The sequence below is a fragment of the Chiloscyllium plagiosum genome, unplaced genomic scaffold, assembly GCF_037043375.1.
Source record: "Chiloscyllium plagiosum isolate Xiang-an unplaced genomic scaffold, Cpla_swu_hap1 HiC_scaffold_8, whole genome shotgun sequence".
In the NCBI taxonomy this organism is placed as follows: domain Eukaryota; kingdom Metazoa; phylum Chordata; class Chondrichthyes; order Orectolobiformes; family Hemiscylliidae; genus Chiloscyllium; species Chiloscyllium plagiosum.
The window spans coordinates 87631619-87649942 of record NW_028270146.1 but is presented as its reverse complement, the minus strand read 5'-3'; the positions used below and the strand labels follow the sequence as shown (position 1 = coordinate 87649942).

Sequence of the window (18324 nt, the reverse complement as noted above, 5' to 3'; positions counted from 1 at the left end):
TCAAGATGAGAGGGGTGAGTTCCAGTATGGTAATACCATGGAGTTTGCTAAATCCTTCTAAAGATGGCCACTTCCACAAAATAATATACTGTCAGCTGGAAAAACATAACCTGACATGGAGCACTCAGCTGTGGATGCAGGACCCTCCTGTTTTGTATATTGTCTCAGCAAATCTTTGTCATAAGCTAGAGAATTTTAGAGATTGTATAAGAGAATGTTAGAAGTGGACTGATGCCACTACGTTGTGACTGCATAGTGGATCAATTTCTCATTCAGTTTGAAGTATCCGGGGAAACCATGACCCTGCTTAAATTCTGCTGTTTGTCCACTCCCAAAGAAACTATGCACATGTATAATGAGCGTATTCAGAGAGCCAGCAACAAATAAAGGCCTTACATCACCTATGCTTTATTTCACAAAAGCAAATTCACTCCATCAGAAGGTCTGTAGTAAAGTTTTATATTATGATACAAGCAATCCAAAGTGATAAATGAGAAACAGTTGAGGGATTGAGGGTTTCAATCCCTCTGTAGTAATTTGACAATTTAATTTGATGTTAATCAATGTTTTAAAAGCAAATGACCTCGAAGGTATTAGATTATTTTTAAAAATTGCTTCACTATTTACAGAAGGTAATGGACCACTCTTACTCTCTGACCTATATGTGGCTCCAGTCTCTCAGCAATGTCATTGATTCTTAAAAACCCTTTAAGGTGCAGCATCTCAACTGCAGCAAAGAATGGCAAAATCCCAGAAGTCCCTTACTAATAGCACTGTAGATATACCTACACCGCAAGACTGTAGCTATTGAATATTCTGTTCAGATAATGAGGGAGTGGCAATAAATGCCAGTCTTGACAGAGAATTATCTCCTGAGAATGATTTTTTAAAGAAGGGGGTAAAGAAGATGTCAGACACTCTAAAATTTCTGCAAATTATATTACTGCATCAGGTCAGTGAGCTAGTAGGGATTGTCTTGAAAGGTTATGAATGACAATCACTGCTTTTATAATGCCATGAAACAGTGACCTGAGTACACCTCAATAAGAAAAGCAAATGTGAAAATCTGTCTGATTTCTCTCTCTCGGCTGAAACAATTAACAGAACATCCAGATTCTGTGATCCTTCCTGTTAACAGCAAACAGGATCTTACATTTTTTTTTAGTGATTTACACAAATCTAGATGGCTTTTCAAGTTGGTGTCTGTTTTGTAAATTAATGGCCCAATTGATTGTCTGAATACTGAGCCCTATAGCAGATCACTGACCTGCTCCATTTAATTATTGTTATTGCGGTGAAGTTCAGGACGTTGACACTAACAGCCATGTGACAAATGTAGCAGATAGAGCCATTTACTGCCAAGTGTGATGCAATTTGCAGTCAGCAAAACAGTGCATTGTTTGTTAGGTGCACTCTGCAACCACTGATCTCAGAATAACTCCACACAGTTGGAAGCAAAGTCATCATCTTTGCACCCAGCACCTCTGTGCGTAAATGGAGTTCAGATTCCTGGCTGGTAAGTTTATAATATTTTGGGCTCATTTTCAGTTTTGGCCAAAAAAACAGATGGCTACCCATTGGCCAACAGAATTTCCTTGTCCAGAATTACATTCTACATCATGCCAAATCCACGTAATGAGAGAGCGAGCTTCTTGCATCTTGGTTCTAAAATGGTATTTTCACTAAATATTTTCCTTCTTGAAGTGGGACTTGTAAATTGGTGAGAAGTGACATGTGAGTGTTAATAAATGCAAATGATTAAAACTTTTGCAACATTTTCTATCTCAAGAATACACCATAGCTTCGCTTATGAAGTGAAAGGCCGAGTTCCTGTGGCCTACCTTTCAAGTTCAACAAAGTGCCTGAGTAGCAGAAAGGAACTTTCTGTGATAGTGAAATTGGTTATGCAATACCTCTAAGAGGGATCAAGTTTATTAACTTACATCCAGCAAAAGCATTCGACTCCTTTCGGAAACAAATTACCTTCTAACCATCTTTTCATTTCAACTCTTTCTCTTCATCCTGTCCAGATAAAGTAAAGCCAAAATCTAAAAAGAAGGAGGAACCAAGTTCGTTGTTCCAGCGTCAGAGAGTGGATATGTTGCTCCTGGATATTCGGCAAAAATTCCAGCCCAAGTTTATTCAGGTAATTATCTGTAACTTGCTATGTTCCTTTGTTTCAAATAAGTAATTTAAATCAAACAGTTTAGATATAGAAGGTAGTACTGAAGTTTTTTTTTTAATTCCACAAGACATTGAGAAAGTGAAAGGTTTAGATCTTATAATGGGCAAGGATGGATTTCACTGAGCTATCCAGTGCCATAGATTGACTGACCATTATACACTTTGAGAGGTTTAGGGGTAGCACCCATTTACAAGTCTCATTTCAAGAGCCAACACAATCTGTCACTTTGCAACTTAATAGTTCCAATTTGGCTTTAATGGGATCTGAACCTGCCTTGATTTTAAAAACAAAAGTTTGTCATTATTCTAAACAGACTAAGGTTATAAGCTTTCAACAAAAAAGCAAATGTCATGCAGGTTTTATGTGCTACTCCCAAAGAGTGTGGGTTTGAATAATTTCATTCATACATCTAACCTGATCATTTGAATTTTCCTTTGAGGGGTGGTGAAAGAGATCTTGTTAGTTGCAGTGTAAACATAGAGGTGATTTTTCCCCATTATTTCTTTTTATCTTATTTACATCTACAACAAAAATGTGGCAGCAATTTCAGTATACCATTGTAACTACTGAACGAAGCAGTGTCAGAACTTGAATTTTCTTTGTTGCGTGGATGTCCCGAAGTGTTCCTTATATTGCCTGTTGGTTTCATTTTCAGCCCAAATCTGGAGACAAGCCTGTGCCAGGTGAGTATTTTTATCCTGAATCAAGCTAATTCCGATCAAACTTCTCGCCTAATACTTTGACTGCAAACATTTCCATGTTTATATTTCTGCTTTTCAGTGGAGCAAGTGAAGAAAGAAGCCGAGCCAACAACCGAGACCATCAAACAGGAGGAAAAAGACTCCACAAAGAACTCTCAGCAGAGCTCAAGCACCAAGGCCCCCCCTGAGAAACGAATGAGACTCCAATGAAGAGACTTTGCTAACTCTCTGGCTCAATTGTTGTGAGCCATTGAACCTTTGGACTTGATTTTGTATAGATGTGATTTTTTTTTTGTGCTTTTTATTTTTATATGTCAAGCATGAAATGGGTTCATCTCCAGGAGATGCTTAATCCTTTCAGTTCTCAATCTCTGTCCAGTGCCAAGACTGCGTCTTTTCTTGTTGCTTCAGACATTTTCTGCAGAACGTCCTGCTTCAGTGGATACAAAGAGGAATTGGTAAAAAGATGTGCAGTCGTAATTTTAAGAATTACAGTATAAAAGGATAAAGCTCAGACTAAGTGTTGAGACTTCTGATGCTTATAATATTGAGGAAATTAGTGTAAAAGATGGTTTATTGTACATGGTTGTTATTATCCCATGACACCATTCTTTAACCAATGGATATCCATGGGCAGTAGAAATTGGAATCTCATCAAAATACATGGACACTATTCCAGCAAAGTTGTGATCTGGTGGCCATTTATAAGCAAGATTTACTTGCTACTGATCAATAGCTACTGATTTTTGTATATTGATACCCAGCGATGTTGTTTTATTTGTAGATTATTCTGCCCACTGTGATAATGATGCAGTGCCGCTTTCCATCTGACTGAGATTAGGAACGTATTACTTGGAAGTGTGAATGCAAGAGCTATTGCAGTGTGCATCTTAGCAATTCATTGTGTTGTATTGTAAAGATATAGATTATTAAGAATCAAAGGGCCAACAGCTCCCCACCTGATGCCTTACTTGGTAAAAGCAGCTTTTGGAGAAGCGTAAAGCAAAAACCTTCCACATTTGGCATTTAGTTAGTGTGTCGGAATGAACTTTGGGAAGATCGTGATGGTCTTGCAGCTTATGCTAGAATCCATTCCTGAGTTCATATGCAAAGTGGGAATCGAATCAGCCAAGGGCTGCGCTTTGAAATTCAGAGTGCAATTATCTGTTGAGAAAAATGAAACAGGTGTTGTGTGGTTACGAAGACCTGAACAACTTTATTTCAGCAGGAGACAGGACTTCCAGAACCTCAAAGTGGAAAATTTGTAAAGGTAAAGTTGTACAATAGCTTCCATTTAACTGGCTCAGTCCCATGCAATTCACTGCTTGAAGTTTGTACCCTTTGCAAAGTCCTTTACTGTGTAAGGAGAGTGGAGTGGAATTAGTGAGTAGGATCCCAAAAGGAGTAATTTAGAAATGATTTGATCTTTAAGTTTAAATAAACATAATTTTAAAATAGTGTAACTAAAGGTCTGCCTGTCTGGTATTGGAAGTAGAATACAAAATACAATTTTTTGTATCAATGAATAAAGAAGTCTGAAATTGTTTTGTACAGATTTTATTTTTAAGGATATTTAAGAGTGAACTTGTTGACATCCTGTGACGTTGCACACAAAATCAAGAGTACTGCAGATTCATTTGGAAGGAATTGGACAGATCGAAGGTGGAAGGAGTCTCGGAAAAAAGCTTGGGGCAGTGTGGAAAATTGTGATCCTTGTTCATTCATCAGAACCAAAATATCTCCTTAGTTGTGAGTGGGATGGATTGATAAGCCAAAAGCACAAATGCTGAGCTTATTTTTTGATAGGCACTGATTGTTGTTTAAATGGATAGGCGGTGTCTTCTCTTCACTTTACAATGGCAAAACAGGAAGCAAAAAAATCACTGGAAATCACATTGGGTCAGGTGGCTTCCACGGAGAGAGAACAAGCTAATGTTTTGGGTCTAAATGACCCTTCATCAGAATGGTGCTTCTACAATGGGGAAAACTGGTTTGGGAGTGGCAGATGAAGATGTATCAGCATAGAAGTGCAGCTAGAAAATTGGATCACAGTCACCTCTGTTCAAAAGCTGCAGTAGTTAGGGGCATGGTATTGGATTAGGGCAGGAAGTGAGTGGGGAAAGGTATCACTTGCAAGGCAAAATCTTGAAACGCAGTCAAAATCAATTAATGCTTAAATTCACCTGGATTTAACATTTAAATTTTCTTGGAAAATTGGGGCAAAATTAAATGACAGCAATTGTTTCAATATTGCACCAAATGGGTTGGTGCATAGTTTCTGCTATATCTTCCGATGCAGTTGCAGAAGGTGCAAAACTTATTGTTTACCTCCTCACTATGCAAGGCCCCGATACACTTCCCAGGTGAAACCTGTGCTTCGTTCAATCCAGTCTACTGTATTTGCTGCTCACAATGTGGTCCCCTCTATACTGGGGAGGTGAAGCGTAGACACTTGATGACTTTGAGGAGCACCTCCACAAAATGACCCTGAGCTTCCAGTTACCTGCTAATTCTTCGCACCACTATATTCTCTGGCCAATATTTCTGTTTCATGCTTGCCACAGTGCTCGAGCAAAGCTCAATGCCAGCTAGAGGAATAACATCTCATCTTACAGCCCTCAGGATTCAACATAGAGTTTAACAATTTTAGAGCACAAGGACTTTCCTACATATTTGTTCTCCATCCCCATACTTCTCTCTCTCTCTCCTTTGCCCAGTCATCAGCATGATCACCTGTAACCTTGCAAACAAGGAAGCAAATCCAGCAGCAGTATTTAGATTCAGCAAGATTATAGAGTGATTTGGTCAGAATCTGAGGAGGGGAGAGAGGATGGGGAATGTTGAGGTATTTGAATGGGGAAGGGTCAAGTTTAAATGTGTGTGCTTAGCCACTGTTCAATGTTCCTCACTTTGCCAGATTCTCACACCCTGTCTGAGGTATATCAAAAGGGATTCAAAGGTTCACCAATCAAAGCAAGTTCTAATAAATGATAACTTTTGAAAAATATAATTTCAAGGCAAGTATTCTGTTTAATAAATCATATAGCAACTTCCAAATTATTGTCTGATGTTTCCTTGGCTCATGTTCCTTCCCTTGTGCCTGTTTCAGTGAGATCATGGCTGGTCCCTGGATCCCTTTGGTTAACAAAAATCTATCAAATTCTGTTTTAACATTAATAATTGGTCCAGTTATTGGTTGCCATTTCAGGAAGAAAATTCCAAATTTCTACCCCCCTTTGTGTGAAGAAATGCGTCCTAATTACAGACCTTGTTGTAACTTTAGCATTTTCTCCTGGCCTTATAATTCCAGATTATCAGCAATACCTTCTCTGTATTTGTCTGAAAACTTAATACTTTGAAAACTTTGATCAAATTACACCTTATTTATATAGATTCCATGCAATGCAAAGTCTAGCTTGTATAATTTCTCATTATTTAAACCTTGGAGCCCTAGTATCATTCTGGTAAATTGCTTTGCACTTCATCCAAGGCTGTCATATCAGTGCTTAAGGTATGCTGTCCAAACGACACTGTTCCCCAGGTGGGCTGCAAAAAGAATTTCATATAGTTGAACAATGACTTCTATTCCCTTGCAATCCAGTCCTTCAGATCTGAAGGCCAACATTTCACTCCTTTCATTCATAGAAGCATAGATAGGAGCAGGCCCTTCGAGCCTCCTCCACCATTCATAGTGATCATGGCTGATTGCCCAATTTAATAGCGTAATCCTGCTTTCTCCCCTTAACCTTTGATCCCATTTGCCCCAAGTGCTATATCTAGCCGCCTCGTGAGTACATTCAATGTTTTGGCATCAACTACTTCCTGTGATAATGAATTCCACAGGTTCACCACTCTTTGGGTGAAGAAATGTCTCCTCATCTCTATCCTAAATGGTCTACTCCAAATCCTGAGACTGTGACTTCGGCAAAAATAATACTAATCTCTCAATCTCTCCTCATACATATTTTATTATATGTCTCTAGTGCTGCAAGTCTGTTTTCATGTTGTGTTAATAGCTTTTCACCTTTTGCCACACCTCCAACTACATTGCTTACGCTATCAATCTTTTGAGTCATCACCAACAAGAAGCACAAAGAAATGGGATGTCAAAGGAACAACGCAGAAAGGGAGAAAAGAACAGAAAAAAGAAAAGAATCACGTGAGACATGTTTAGCAGAACTGCTGGGTATACGCTGTGGTGGGGGGAGAAAAAATCCGAGAGCCAGTAAAGAGCACAACTGACATGTCCTTCCTTCCCAATGTAGAAAATAAGCACTCCTGGTTACATTTATCAATCTGGTACAGAGCCTCACCTACTCAGAACATGCTGAAAAACTGTGAACGCAAGTGCTTTTGTGTGCTTTAAAATGAAGCCGCTGGTAAAATCTAAATGCCAGTGTGTGCACCCAGCAGGCAAGCTTCTAAGACTGAAGTAAGATTTATCCATTAATCTAAGCTTCGGGCAAAATCTTGAAAATTCTGAACTTTGTATAATTAACATTTTTTTTCAATCATGAAATGACAAAGAAGCTGCTGAGCAGTATTGAATCACTATAGCTGTACTGTCAGTTTTAGACTCCCTCTAGTGTAACACATTTTAATGGCTTCGGAGGTCAAAATCCATTAGGGTTGTGAATGAATTGCCTGTGTTCCCAGTTCTTAATTGCATTGTTTCCAACGTGACTTTGTTTTCCAAAGGATAAACGTAAATCACACTTTCATGTGCTCAATGACAACAAACTGAAATATGATTAATATATACTCAAACTCAGATAGAAAATGTTGAAAGGAATGCATGAACACATCAACCTTAGTTTTGCAATATTTCCAATTTCTATTCCCTAGTTACTTGATGCTTTACATTGATTTAGTATGAGCATGTGAGAAAGACAGTCTTTTGAATAACAAAAATATTAATTCTGGGACTATGGTCCTTTCTGGTAATGGTGTGTGGTGAGGTAGTGATGTGCCTCTCTCTTGAGTTGCTGCAGTTTAGTAAAAGCTGAAACTTTATTGCTGGAACAGCACAGCAGGTCAGGCAGCATCTAGGGAACAGAAGATTCAACGTTTCGGGCACATGCCCTTCTTCAGGAATGAGCAGAGAGTGTTCAGCAGGAGAAGATAAAAGGTAGGGAGGAGGGACTTGGAGGAGGGGCGTTGGAAATGTGATAGGTGGAAAGAGGTCAAGGTGAAGGTGATAGGTCGGAGTAGGGTGGAGGCGGAGAGGTCAAGAAGAAGACTGCAGGTCAGGAAGGCGGTGCCGGGCTGGAGGGATTCGGCTGAGACAAGGTGGGGGGAGGGGGGATGAAGAAACTGGTGAAGTCCAAGTTCATCCCCTGTGGTTGGAGGGTTCCCAGTCAGAAGATAAGACGCTCCTCCTCCGACCGTCGCGTTGTTGTGGTTTGGCGGTGGATGAGTCCAATGACCTGCATATCCTCGGGGGAGTTGAAATGCTGTGCTACAGGGTGATTGGGTTGGTTCGTCCGGGTGGCCCACGAACCAACCCAATCACCCTGTAGCACAGCATTTCAACTCCCCCTCCCACTCCACCGAGGATATGCAGGTCATTGGACTCATCCACCGCCAAACCACAACAACGCGACGGTCGGAGGAGGAGCGTCTTATCTTCCGACTGGGAACCCTCCAACCACAGGGGATGAACTTGGACTTCACCAGTTTCTTCATCCCCCCTCCCCCCACCTTGTCTCAGCCGAATCCCTCCAGCCCGGCACCGCCTTCCTGACCTGCAGTCTTCTTCTTGACCTCTCCGCCTCCACCCTACTCCGACCTATCACCTTCACCTTGACCTCTTTCCACCTATCACATTTCCAACGCCCCTCCTCCAAGTCCCTCCTCCCTACCTTTTATCTTCTCCTGCTGAACACTCTCTGCTCATTCCTGAAGAAGGGCATGTGCCCGAAACGTCGAATCTTCTGTTCCCTAGATGCTGCCTGACCTGCTGTGCTGTTCCAGCAATAAAGTTTCAGCTTTGATCTCCAGTGTCTGCAGACCTCACTTTCTCCTCGCAGTTTAGTAAAACCCAAACAAGTTCTGAACCAAATTCTATATCATGTCTGTTACCCCTACAGTTTGCTTCAATACCTAAAGAACTGAGGAGATTTTTTAAAAAGACTATTCCAATTCCGCTTCATTATTTAAGTATCATCCTTACAAAGCAATTAATGCCCCACTACCACTCAGAGATTACATTTCTGGTCAGAGATGGGGAATTCGTGTTTTCAAGTCAATGCAATCCATTGCATAGACTCATGCCAGAATACAAGTAGTAGCAGTTTGGGTGGTGGTACTGAGAACAAGGAGAGGCACAAACTGGCAATAGCGAGAACTCAGTGGTTAGTATTTTACAATTCCATAATAACGCCAGTCCAGCTAACAGCCTGATGTCATTTTCAGGGATCTAACCTACAGACAATGTTCCAGACATTACCATCTCTAGGTACAACCTGTACCATCCGAAGGACAGGTCCTCCAGAAGGGATGGTATAGTTGTACATAGCTGGGAGGAAATTGTTTTGAGACTTTTCAACATTGTCTCTGATTCCATGAAATCTTGTGGCTTCAGGTTAAACATAAGCAAGGAAACATATTGCTAATTTTCACTCTAGCCCCTTCTCTGATGGATCAGTACTTCTCCATATTCAACATGAATTGGAAAAAGTGCTGTGAGTGGCAATAGCCCAGAATGCACTGTGGGTGGGGAGTTCAATGTCCATCACCAAGAGTGGCTCAATAGCATCATTAATGAGCAAACTGTTTGTGTCCGAAAGGACATAGCTGCCAGATTAGCTGAGGGAAATTGACGAGAACATAACTTAACTGACCTCATCCTCACCAAACCTTCCTGTTGCAATTGACAGTATTAATAGATTGCATAGTCCTTCTGGAGATGATGTCCTGTTTTCACATTGAGGATGACCTTCATTCACTGCCATTGAATGGTATAGATTTCAAACAGAACTATCAGCTCAAAACTGGGCATCCGTGAGGCACTATGGATCATCATTGGCTACATAATTATAATCACCCATTCTGCCATTGCAGTCAAACTTGGAGATCAACTGTGGTTCAATGAAGAGTGTATGGGGGCAAGCCTGAAGCAGCACCAGAAATACCTAAAAATGAGGCAGACCTGGTGAAGCTGCAATAAGAACTAGATGTATGCCAATCACTCGAAGCAGCATAATTTCATTAGATATAGGAGCAGAATTAGGCCATTCAGCCCATCGAGTCTGCTCTGCCATTTGATCATTGCTGATATGCTCCTCACCCCCATTTTCCTGCCTTCTCTCCATATCCCTTCAACTCATTACCAATTAAACATCTGTCTATCTCCTCCTTAAATTTACTCACCATCTCAGCATCCATCACACTTTGAGGTAGCAAATTCCACAGATTCACAACACCTTGGGAGAAATAGTTTCTCCTCAACTCTGTTTTGCGTCAGGGTTACATGATTACACAGCCAACAAATCTAAGCTCTGCAGTCCACATTCAGTCATAAATGGTGGTGGACAATTGAGCAACTCACTGAGGAGGAAGCTCCACAAATATACCTCTTCCCATTGACAGGGGAACCTAGCTCATCAGTGTGAAAGATAAGGCTGAAGCATTTGAACCATCTACAGCACAAGTGACGAGTGGATGATCAAACTTTGCATCCTCTGGTGGTCCCCAAGATCACAGATGGCGATTTTCATCCAATTTGATTTGCTCCATGTGATATCAAGAAGCAATCGGAGGCACTGGGTACTGCAATGTTTGCGGGCCCTGACAACATTTCGATAAAAGTACTGAAGATATGTGGTTCAGAAGCTGCCGCACCTTTCGCCAAGCTATTACGGTATAGCTACAATACTGACATCTACCCGACAAAGTAGAGAATTGCTCACGTGTCCTTTCCACAAAAAAGTAGGACAAATCCAACCCGGCTAATTTCTGCCACATCAGTCTTCTCTCAATTATTTGTAAAGTGATGGAAGGGGCTATCAGCACAGCTATGAAGTAGTACTTGTAAAGGATGCTTAATTTGAATTCCACCAGGGCCATTTGAACCTTGGTTCAAACATGGACAAAATAGCTGAATTTCGGAAGTGCAGAGTGCTTTATATCGAGCAATAACAACCAAACATATGGAAAGACCTGGACAACATCAAGCTTGGCTGACAAGCGACGCCCCAACCCTATCCCAGTCCCAAGTCTCCAACTCGGCACTGTCCTCTTGACCTGTCCATCACCTTTCCCATCATCTGCTCCACCCTCCTCTCTGACCTATCACCTTCCCTCCCACGTTCATCTACCTATTGCATTCTCAGCTACCTTCCTCCAACCCCACACCCCTCCCATTTATCTCTCAGCCCCTCCCCCCATCCCACAAGTCTCATTCCTGATGAAGGCTTATACTTGAAATGTCGATTCTTCTGCTCTTCGGATGCTGCCTGACCTGCTGTGCCTTTCCAGCGCCACACTCTCAACTCTGATCTCAAGAATCTGCAGTCCTCACTTTCTCCTCCTGGCACCTGACAAGTAACATTGTCACCATACAAATATTAGAGAATTTCCAATTCCAGCGTACTTCATCTTCCTATGGCATTCAATGGTTTCCCTGTTGCTGAATTCTCCACTAGGCATTGACCAAAAAGTGAATTGGACTAGCCATATAAATACTGTGGCTCAGTGATTAGTGCTGCTGCCTCACAGCACCGGGGTCCCCGGTTCAATTTCAGCCTCGGGCAACTGTGTGGAGTTTGCATATTCTCCCTGTATCTGCGTGGGATTCCTCCGGTTTCCTCCCAAAGCCCAAAGATGTGCAGGGCAGGTGAATTGGCCATGCTAAATTCCAATAGTGTTAGGTGCATTAGTCAGAGGGAAATGGGTCTGGATGGGTTACTCTTTGGAGGGTCGGTGTGGACTTGTTGGGCCAAAGGGCCTGTTTCCACACTGGAGGGAATCTAGTCAATCTAGACAGATTAGAGAATTGGAGTCCTGTATCCTACCTCCACAGTACCTGTTCACCATCAACAATTCACCAGTCAGAAATACTTCCCACTTGTCCAAAGATACTCAAGAAGCTTGTCACCATTAAAATAAAGCACCCTTCTGGATTAGCACCCCATCCACCACCTTCAATATTCGCTCCCTTCACCACTGACAACAGCTGTTTATGCCATCTACAAGAGGCACTGCAATAACTCACATACTCCCCCAACAGCAACTTCCAATTCCACAACCTCTACCAGCTATAATGACATGGTCATCAGATGATTGGGAACATCACCATACGCAAGTTGCCTCCAAAACACAAACAGTCTTGATTTGGAACTGTGTCGCTGTTCCATCACAGGGTCAAAGTCCTGGAACTATCACCCTAGCCATGATTTAGAGATGCCGGTGTTGGACAGGGGTGTACCAAGTTAAAAAATCACACAACACCAGGTTAAATTCCAACAGGTTTATTTGGAAGCACGAGCTTTCAGAGTGCTTCCAAATAAACCTTCAGGTGGTTAAAGTTAACCTGAGAATGTTAACTTTTCAAAAAAGGTTTGTGATTTACATATGAAAGAAGTGAAACTAACATGGTCATTCTAACAGATGAGAGACTTAACAAACAATCAAGGTATTTTTCAATATATAATTTCAGTTAACTTGCAGTGTAAACTTTTGCGATAAATTCGGTGTCTTACAATTGTGTACTCTACAACACCTGATGAAGGAGCAGCGCTCCGAAAGCTAGTGCTTCTAATTAAACCTGTTGGACTATTAGCATAGACAATCCACCTAATTTGCACATCTTTGGACTATGAGAGGAAACCAGAGACCCAGCTGAACAAAGAGACCTTGGAGTGCAGGTTCATAGCTCCTTGAAAGTGGAGTTGCAGCTAGATAGGATAGCGAAGAAGGCATTTGGTATGCTTTATTAGTCAGTGTATTGAGTACAGGAGTTGGGAAACCATATTGCAGCTGTACGGGACATTGGTTAGACCACTGTTGGAATATTGCGTGCAATTCTGGTCTCCTTCCTATCAGAAAGATGTTATGAAACTTGAAAGGGTTCCGAAAAGATTTACAAGGATGTTGCCAGGGTTGGAGGATTTGAGCTATAGGGAGAGGCTGAACATGCTGGGGCTCTTTTCCCTGGAGTGTTGGAGGCTGAGGGGTGACTTTGTAGAGGTTTATAAAATCATGAAGGGCATGGATAGGATAAATAGACAAAGTGAGTCCAGAACTAGAGGGCATAGGTTTAGGTGAGAGGGGAAAGATTTAAAAGAGACTTAAGGGGCAACTTTTTCACGCAGAGGGTGGTATGGGTATGGAATGAGCTGCCAGAGGAAGTGGTGGAGGCTGGTACAATTGCAACATTTAATAGGCATTTGGATGGGTATATGAATAGGAAGGGTTTGGAGGGATATGGGCTGGATGCTGGTAGGTGGAACTAGATTGGGTTGGGATAGCTGGTCAGCATGGATGGGTTGGACCGAAGGGTCTGTTTCCATGCTGTGCATCTCTATGACTCTATAACCTGGTGTTGTATGATTTTTAACTTTGTATCACCCTAACAGTACTGTAGATGTACCTGCACCCCAAGGAACATAGCACTTTGCTGCCATCCCTCGAGGGCAATTAGATTTGGGCAATAAATGCCTTAGCCAGTGATACACACATCCCATGAATGTATAAGAATGAGGAGAGTGAGAATGAAAGAGCAGTTTTCAAAAAGAAGGATTCTTACATAAACATGTCTGTTCATTGTGTATTACTAACGTTTAGCATTTTAACAACGATAGTAAGTGAGTAAAAAAGCAGGGTTCAGAGAGTAGAGAGATTTGAGGTGATATATTTGGCAATTTATAATGATTTTATTTTGGATTTCTTCAACTAAGCACTAATCAAATTCTTAAGTTAATTTGATTTTGTACCTCTGGCAAGAGTTTTGCACTTGTTGTCTGTAGGCTTGAAGGTTTTTCCAATGATCCATTGGTAGAAGAGGTTTCTGTCTAATCTAACTCAAATTCTGGATAACATTCACCAACGCGCAGAAACCAGATACACCTTAGAAATAGATCAATGAAACAGCAATTTTCTTTATCTTTAGAAAGATTAAGAGCCATGATTCAAATTCTTCTCAGAGACCATGCCTGAAATCTTGGTGAAGAGGAAGAGTATGGTGAGAGTGGAGTGTGTTGGATGCCTTAAGTTTTCTGTGGAAGCTAACGGTTCTTTCTTTAGACTGTTTATAAATGCAGGCATGTTCACTGCACACATATCAGAATCTCAACAGGGAATTTAGTTATTTCCAATTCACTGCAGCACAATATTTAAAATATTTGTTCTATTTGGTTGCATTTAACTAAGGCGGCCTAGAACTATTATTTTAATTTCTGAATGAAATGCTTTTATAACTTCAAATATTAAGTAAGTAGGCTGTCACAGTTGCAATCAGTTGGTCATGAAATGTACGCACACTGCCCTGCCTACGTGTATAGATATTTAAAACATTAGGGAGAGCCAAGGGCTGTCTGAGAACAAAATCAATTATCTACATAAATGTAAGTGAGAAGAATGATGGGCTGAGAGAGACAAGAGAAAACTTTGGATTTACAATAGATGATTTTTCAAGTCCACTAACTTCTCCATCAGAGCATCACATTTGCAGTTGATCTTTTTTTTTGTCCTTCCTGCAACTGATTTGAAAGATTATTTCTGATATCCATCACTCTTTGAGTAGAAGGTTGTTTTTCCTCACGGAAATCAGTCTGAACTATATGATCAAATTCCTACTTGGATTTATTATCATTAAGTTCACCGGAACAATCATATATAAAGGAGATTGATGAATTTGATATGATTTAGTTTAAAATATCATTGTACTGAAAATATTTTAAAATCTAACAATTTGCGAAAAGATCTAATATCTTGTATGCAATTGACTGTTTTCTTATTAAAGGGGTTTGCTTGAAAAAATGACAGCAATCAAAGAATTGGAAAAGTAGCAAGTATTCCAAATTTCAGTTCTCCATCCGTTTTAGAAATTCATTTGGTGGAATAGTGATTGATCAGTCGATCAGCCTCCCTCCAGCCCGACAGCAGTGCTCCATGGCTGGTGCTGTGGTAGCTCCGATGTGTTGCTTCACCAGCAAATAAAATCTGCATCGTCTAGAATCAGAGGGACATGATTTAAGTTGCAACAGCTAAGCATTTTTCATGATTTGTATAACGTAGATTCATCAGCATGAGGGATGACAATATTGGAGTGAGTGCAATATTTTCCATTTACCATGCAACAAGCGATCAGTCTAATTGTTTAATAGAGGCCTCAATACCACATCTTCAGCTAACATATCTCATTTGTAGCCTCCAGCAGTCTGTTTTTGTTTCAGATTTTCAGCATTTACAGTACTTTGTGTTTATTTTGGATATTACTAAGTTATTTTCATTATCAATACAGCTGTGACCAATATTTGTAATATGAATAACAACTACTTGTGCATGACATCCTATTGAAGAACAACAACCAGGAGCCTTCAGGAGTAGGTTAGAGAGAATCGCATTCACATCTACACTGTGCTTACATACATCTATAACAGCTAAATGTATTTAGTTGGTAAGATTATCCCTGGATATACATGCAGCATTTTACAGAAGCTTTGAACATTATGACAGAAAAAATATTCATTGGATGTTCAGAAAGTTATTAAACCTAGCAAAAAAAACCATTAAGTTTAAGTCTTTACTTTGCATTAAATGAATTGAAGACCATCAACTGCAAGAGACCATCTAAGCCATATATGATCCTGACTTGGATACATTCCTTTATCACTACTGCGTCAATGCAATGGCATTTCCCATCATTAACATTCTGGGAGCACAATCACTACAAAAACTGCTATGATTCATAGAATCATACACTACCAAAGAGGCTCTTCAACCCATCGAGTCTGCACCATTAAAATCTACACTAAATCTACTAATCCCACTTTCCAGCACATGGCCCATATCCTTCAATGTTGTGACACTTAAAGCGCTCATCAAAGTACTTCCTAAAGGTTGTCAGGTTTCTCTCCTCAACTACTCTTCCAGGTTATGCATTTCAGATTCCCAGCACTTTCTGGGTGAAAATAAATGCCTCAGGTCCCCTATAAACCTCTTGCCTTTCACCTTTAAATTGTGCCTCCTTGTTATCGACCCCTAAATTAAGGGGAACTGTTGGTTTCTATCCACTCTGTCCATTACCCCCCCCCCCCCCCCACTTTGTCTTATGGACCTTAATGAGGTCCCCTCCAGCTTTTATTGTTCTGAAGAAAACAACCTGAACTTATCCTGCCTTTCTTCATAACTAAACCGCTCCCACCATGACAACACCTTGGTGAACATCCTCTGTACTCCTTCTGGCATAATCATATCCTTCCTATAGTGTGGTGACCCAAAGTGCACCTAGTTCTCCAGTCATGGCCTAACTTAAGTTTTGAACAACTCCAACATAACTTCCCTGTTCTTATTGTCTACGCCATTACTGATAAAGCCAAGTGTCCTGTAAGCTGTCTGAACTACTCTATTAACTAGTCTTGCCTTCACAGATGAGCACCACAAGATCTTTCTGTTCCTCTGAGCTTTCTAATGCTCCGTCATTCATTGAGTACTCCCTTGTCTTCTTCTAAAGTGCATCATTTTACACTTTTAAGGATTAAATTCTATCTGCCACTCATCTGCCCACTGACCAACCCATCTATATCTTCCTACAACCTAAGACTATTAAACACCTGGCTAATTTTCATGCCATCTATAACCTTACTTATCATCTACCCACATTCTCATCTATATTGCTTACGTATGAGGAGTCACAGAGTCATACAACACAGGAACAGGCCCTTCGGTCCAACTCATCCACACCGACCAGACATTCCAATCTGACCTAGCCCCATTTGCCAGCATTTGGTCTATATCCCTCCAAACCCCTCCTATTCATATACTCACCCAGATGCCTTTTAAATGTTGTAATTGTACCAGCCACCATCACTTCCTCTGGCAGTTCATTCCATACATGCACCAACCTCTGCATGAAAAAGTTATCCCTCAGGTCCCTTTTAAATCTTTCCCCTCTCACCTTAAACCTATGTCTTCTAATTTTGGACTTCCTCATACTAAAGGGACCCAGCACAGATCCCTATTGTATCTCATTGCACACTGACCTCCAGTCATATAAACAATCTTCTATCGCTACCCTCTGTTTCTTACTGCTATGCCAATCCAGCTTGCCCAATTACCCTGGATCCTATATGCTTTTAACCTTTTTATCAGTCTCCCATGTGGGACCTTATCAAAGGCTTTGATACATCAATTTTACTACCCTCATCTACACAACTGATTACCTCCTTGAAAAGTTAACTCAAAATTATTAGGCATGACCTCCTTCTAACAAAGCCATGCTGACTATCCCTGTTCAAACCTTGCCACTCCAAGTAGATATCAATTCCCTCCTTTAGAGTTTTTTCCAATAGTTTCCCCACCACTGCTGTGAGGTTCATGGGTATATAATTCCTTGGCTTCTCTCTACCACCCTTCTTGAAAAGTAGAACCACATTGGCTGTCCTTCGCTGTGTCCAGAGAAGAATCAAAAATTTGGTTTGGAGCCCCTATAATGTCCTCTCTCATCTCTCACAGCAGCCTGGGTTACAAGTCATCTGGAGCTGGTGATTGGTTCAACTTTAAGACTGCCAACACTTTAAATACCTTCCCATTTCCTATGCCAAATTGCTCAAGAAGCTCACAGTCCCTCTTCCTGAATTGTGTGCCTACATCCTCAGTTCCCAAAGTGAAGACAGATGTGAATTATTTATTTAACACTCAAGTAATGTCCTCTGGCTCAACACACAGATTGCTCCTTTGGTCCTTATTGGGCCTACTCTTTCCCTGATTACACTTTTCCCCTTAATACACTTAAAGAATATTTTGGTATTTTCGCTAATCTTAGTCTCCAGTGTTTTTTTCATGCCCTCTCTTTGCTCCACTATTCATAACTTATTTCTCTTAGAAACCATGAATTGTTGATGAACATAACCCTGCCTACATTTCCTACATTCTGTAAAGAATCCAGAGGCCAGCATTACTGTGATGTATTTCTATAGTCTCCATTATCCGCTATCACTATCTATTTATGTTTGCAATTGTGTGTGATAGTGAGTGTGGTATCTTCGCTGTTGGTAAGCATGAGGTTTCATTGAAAATTGGCTTTTAATTATACTTATGCAAGGCTTGACATAGAACCACCCCTCAATAGTTCTGATACTGTGAATTTACATCATTAATGATGTAGACTATCCTATTATATATTAACATTGAATCTTTACACTGCAGGTTAGAGATCTGTGAGCAGACCAGCTGAACGGGATTCTCTCTTGTGTTTCCTATTCTGTGACTCCTGTT

At 40.7% G+C, this 18324-nt stretch overlaps 1 protein-coding gene and 1 long non-coding RNA gene across 3 annotated transcripts in view; one reads left to right on the top strand and one right to left on the bottom strand.

The window, feature by feature from the left end:
* LOC148149435 (uncharacterized) lies at window positions 1-4431 on the top strand. 2 transcript variants are annotated; one of them, XR_015757965.1, is made up of 4 exons: window positions 1-14; window positions 2031-2146; window positions 2841-2868; window positions 2966-4431. It is a non-coding gene; the product is annotated as an uncharacterized LOC148149435 (long non-coding RNA). The 2 variants fall into 2 exon arrangements; XR_015757964.1 differs by lacking the exon at window positions 1-14 and having other exon boundaries at window positions 139-2146.
* Window positions 4432-14665: 10234 nt separating this feature from the next.
* Window positions 14666-18324, bottom strand: part of LOC122553795 (peroxisomal N(1)-acetyl-spermine/spermidine oxidase-like) — a 67069-nt gene continuing 63410 nt past the window's right edge. The window contains exon 8 of the mRNA XM_043698131.2: window positions 14666-15057. Coding sequence (XP_043554066.2) covers window positions 14935-15057 — 123 coding nt within the window. The 3' untranslated portion in view covers window positions 14666-14934. The remainder of the gene's footprint in view (window positions 15058-18324) is intronic.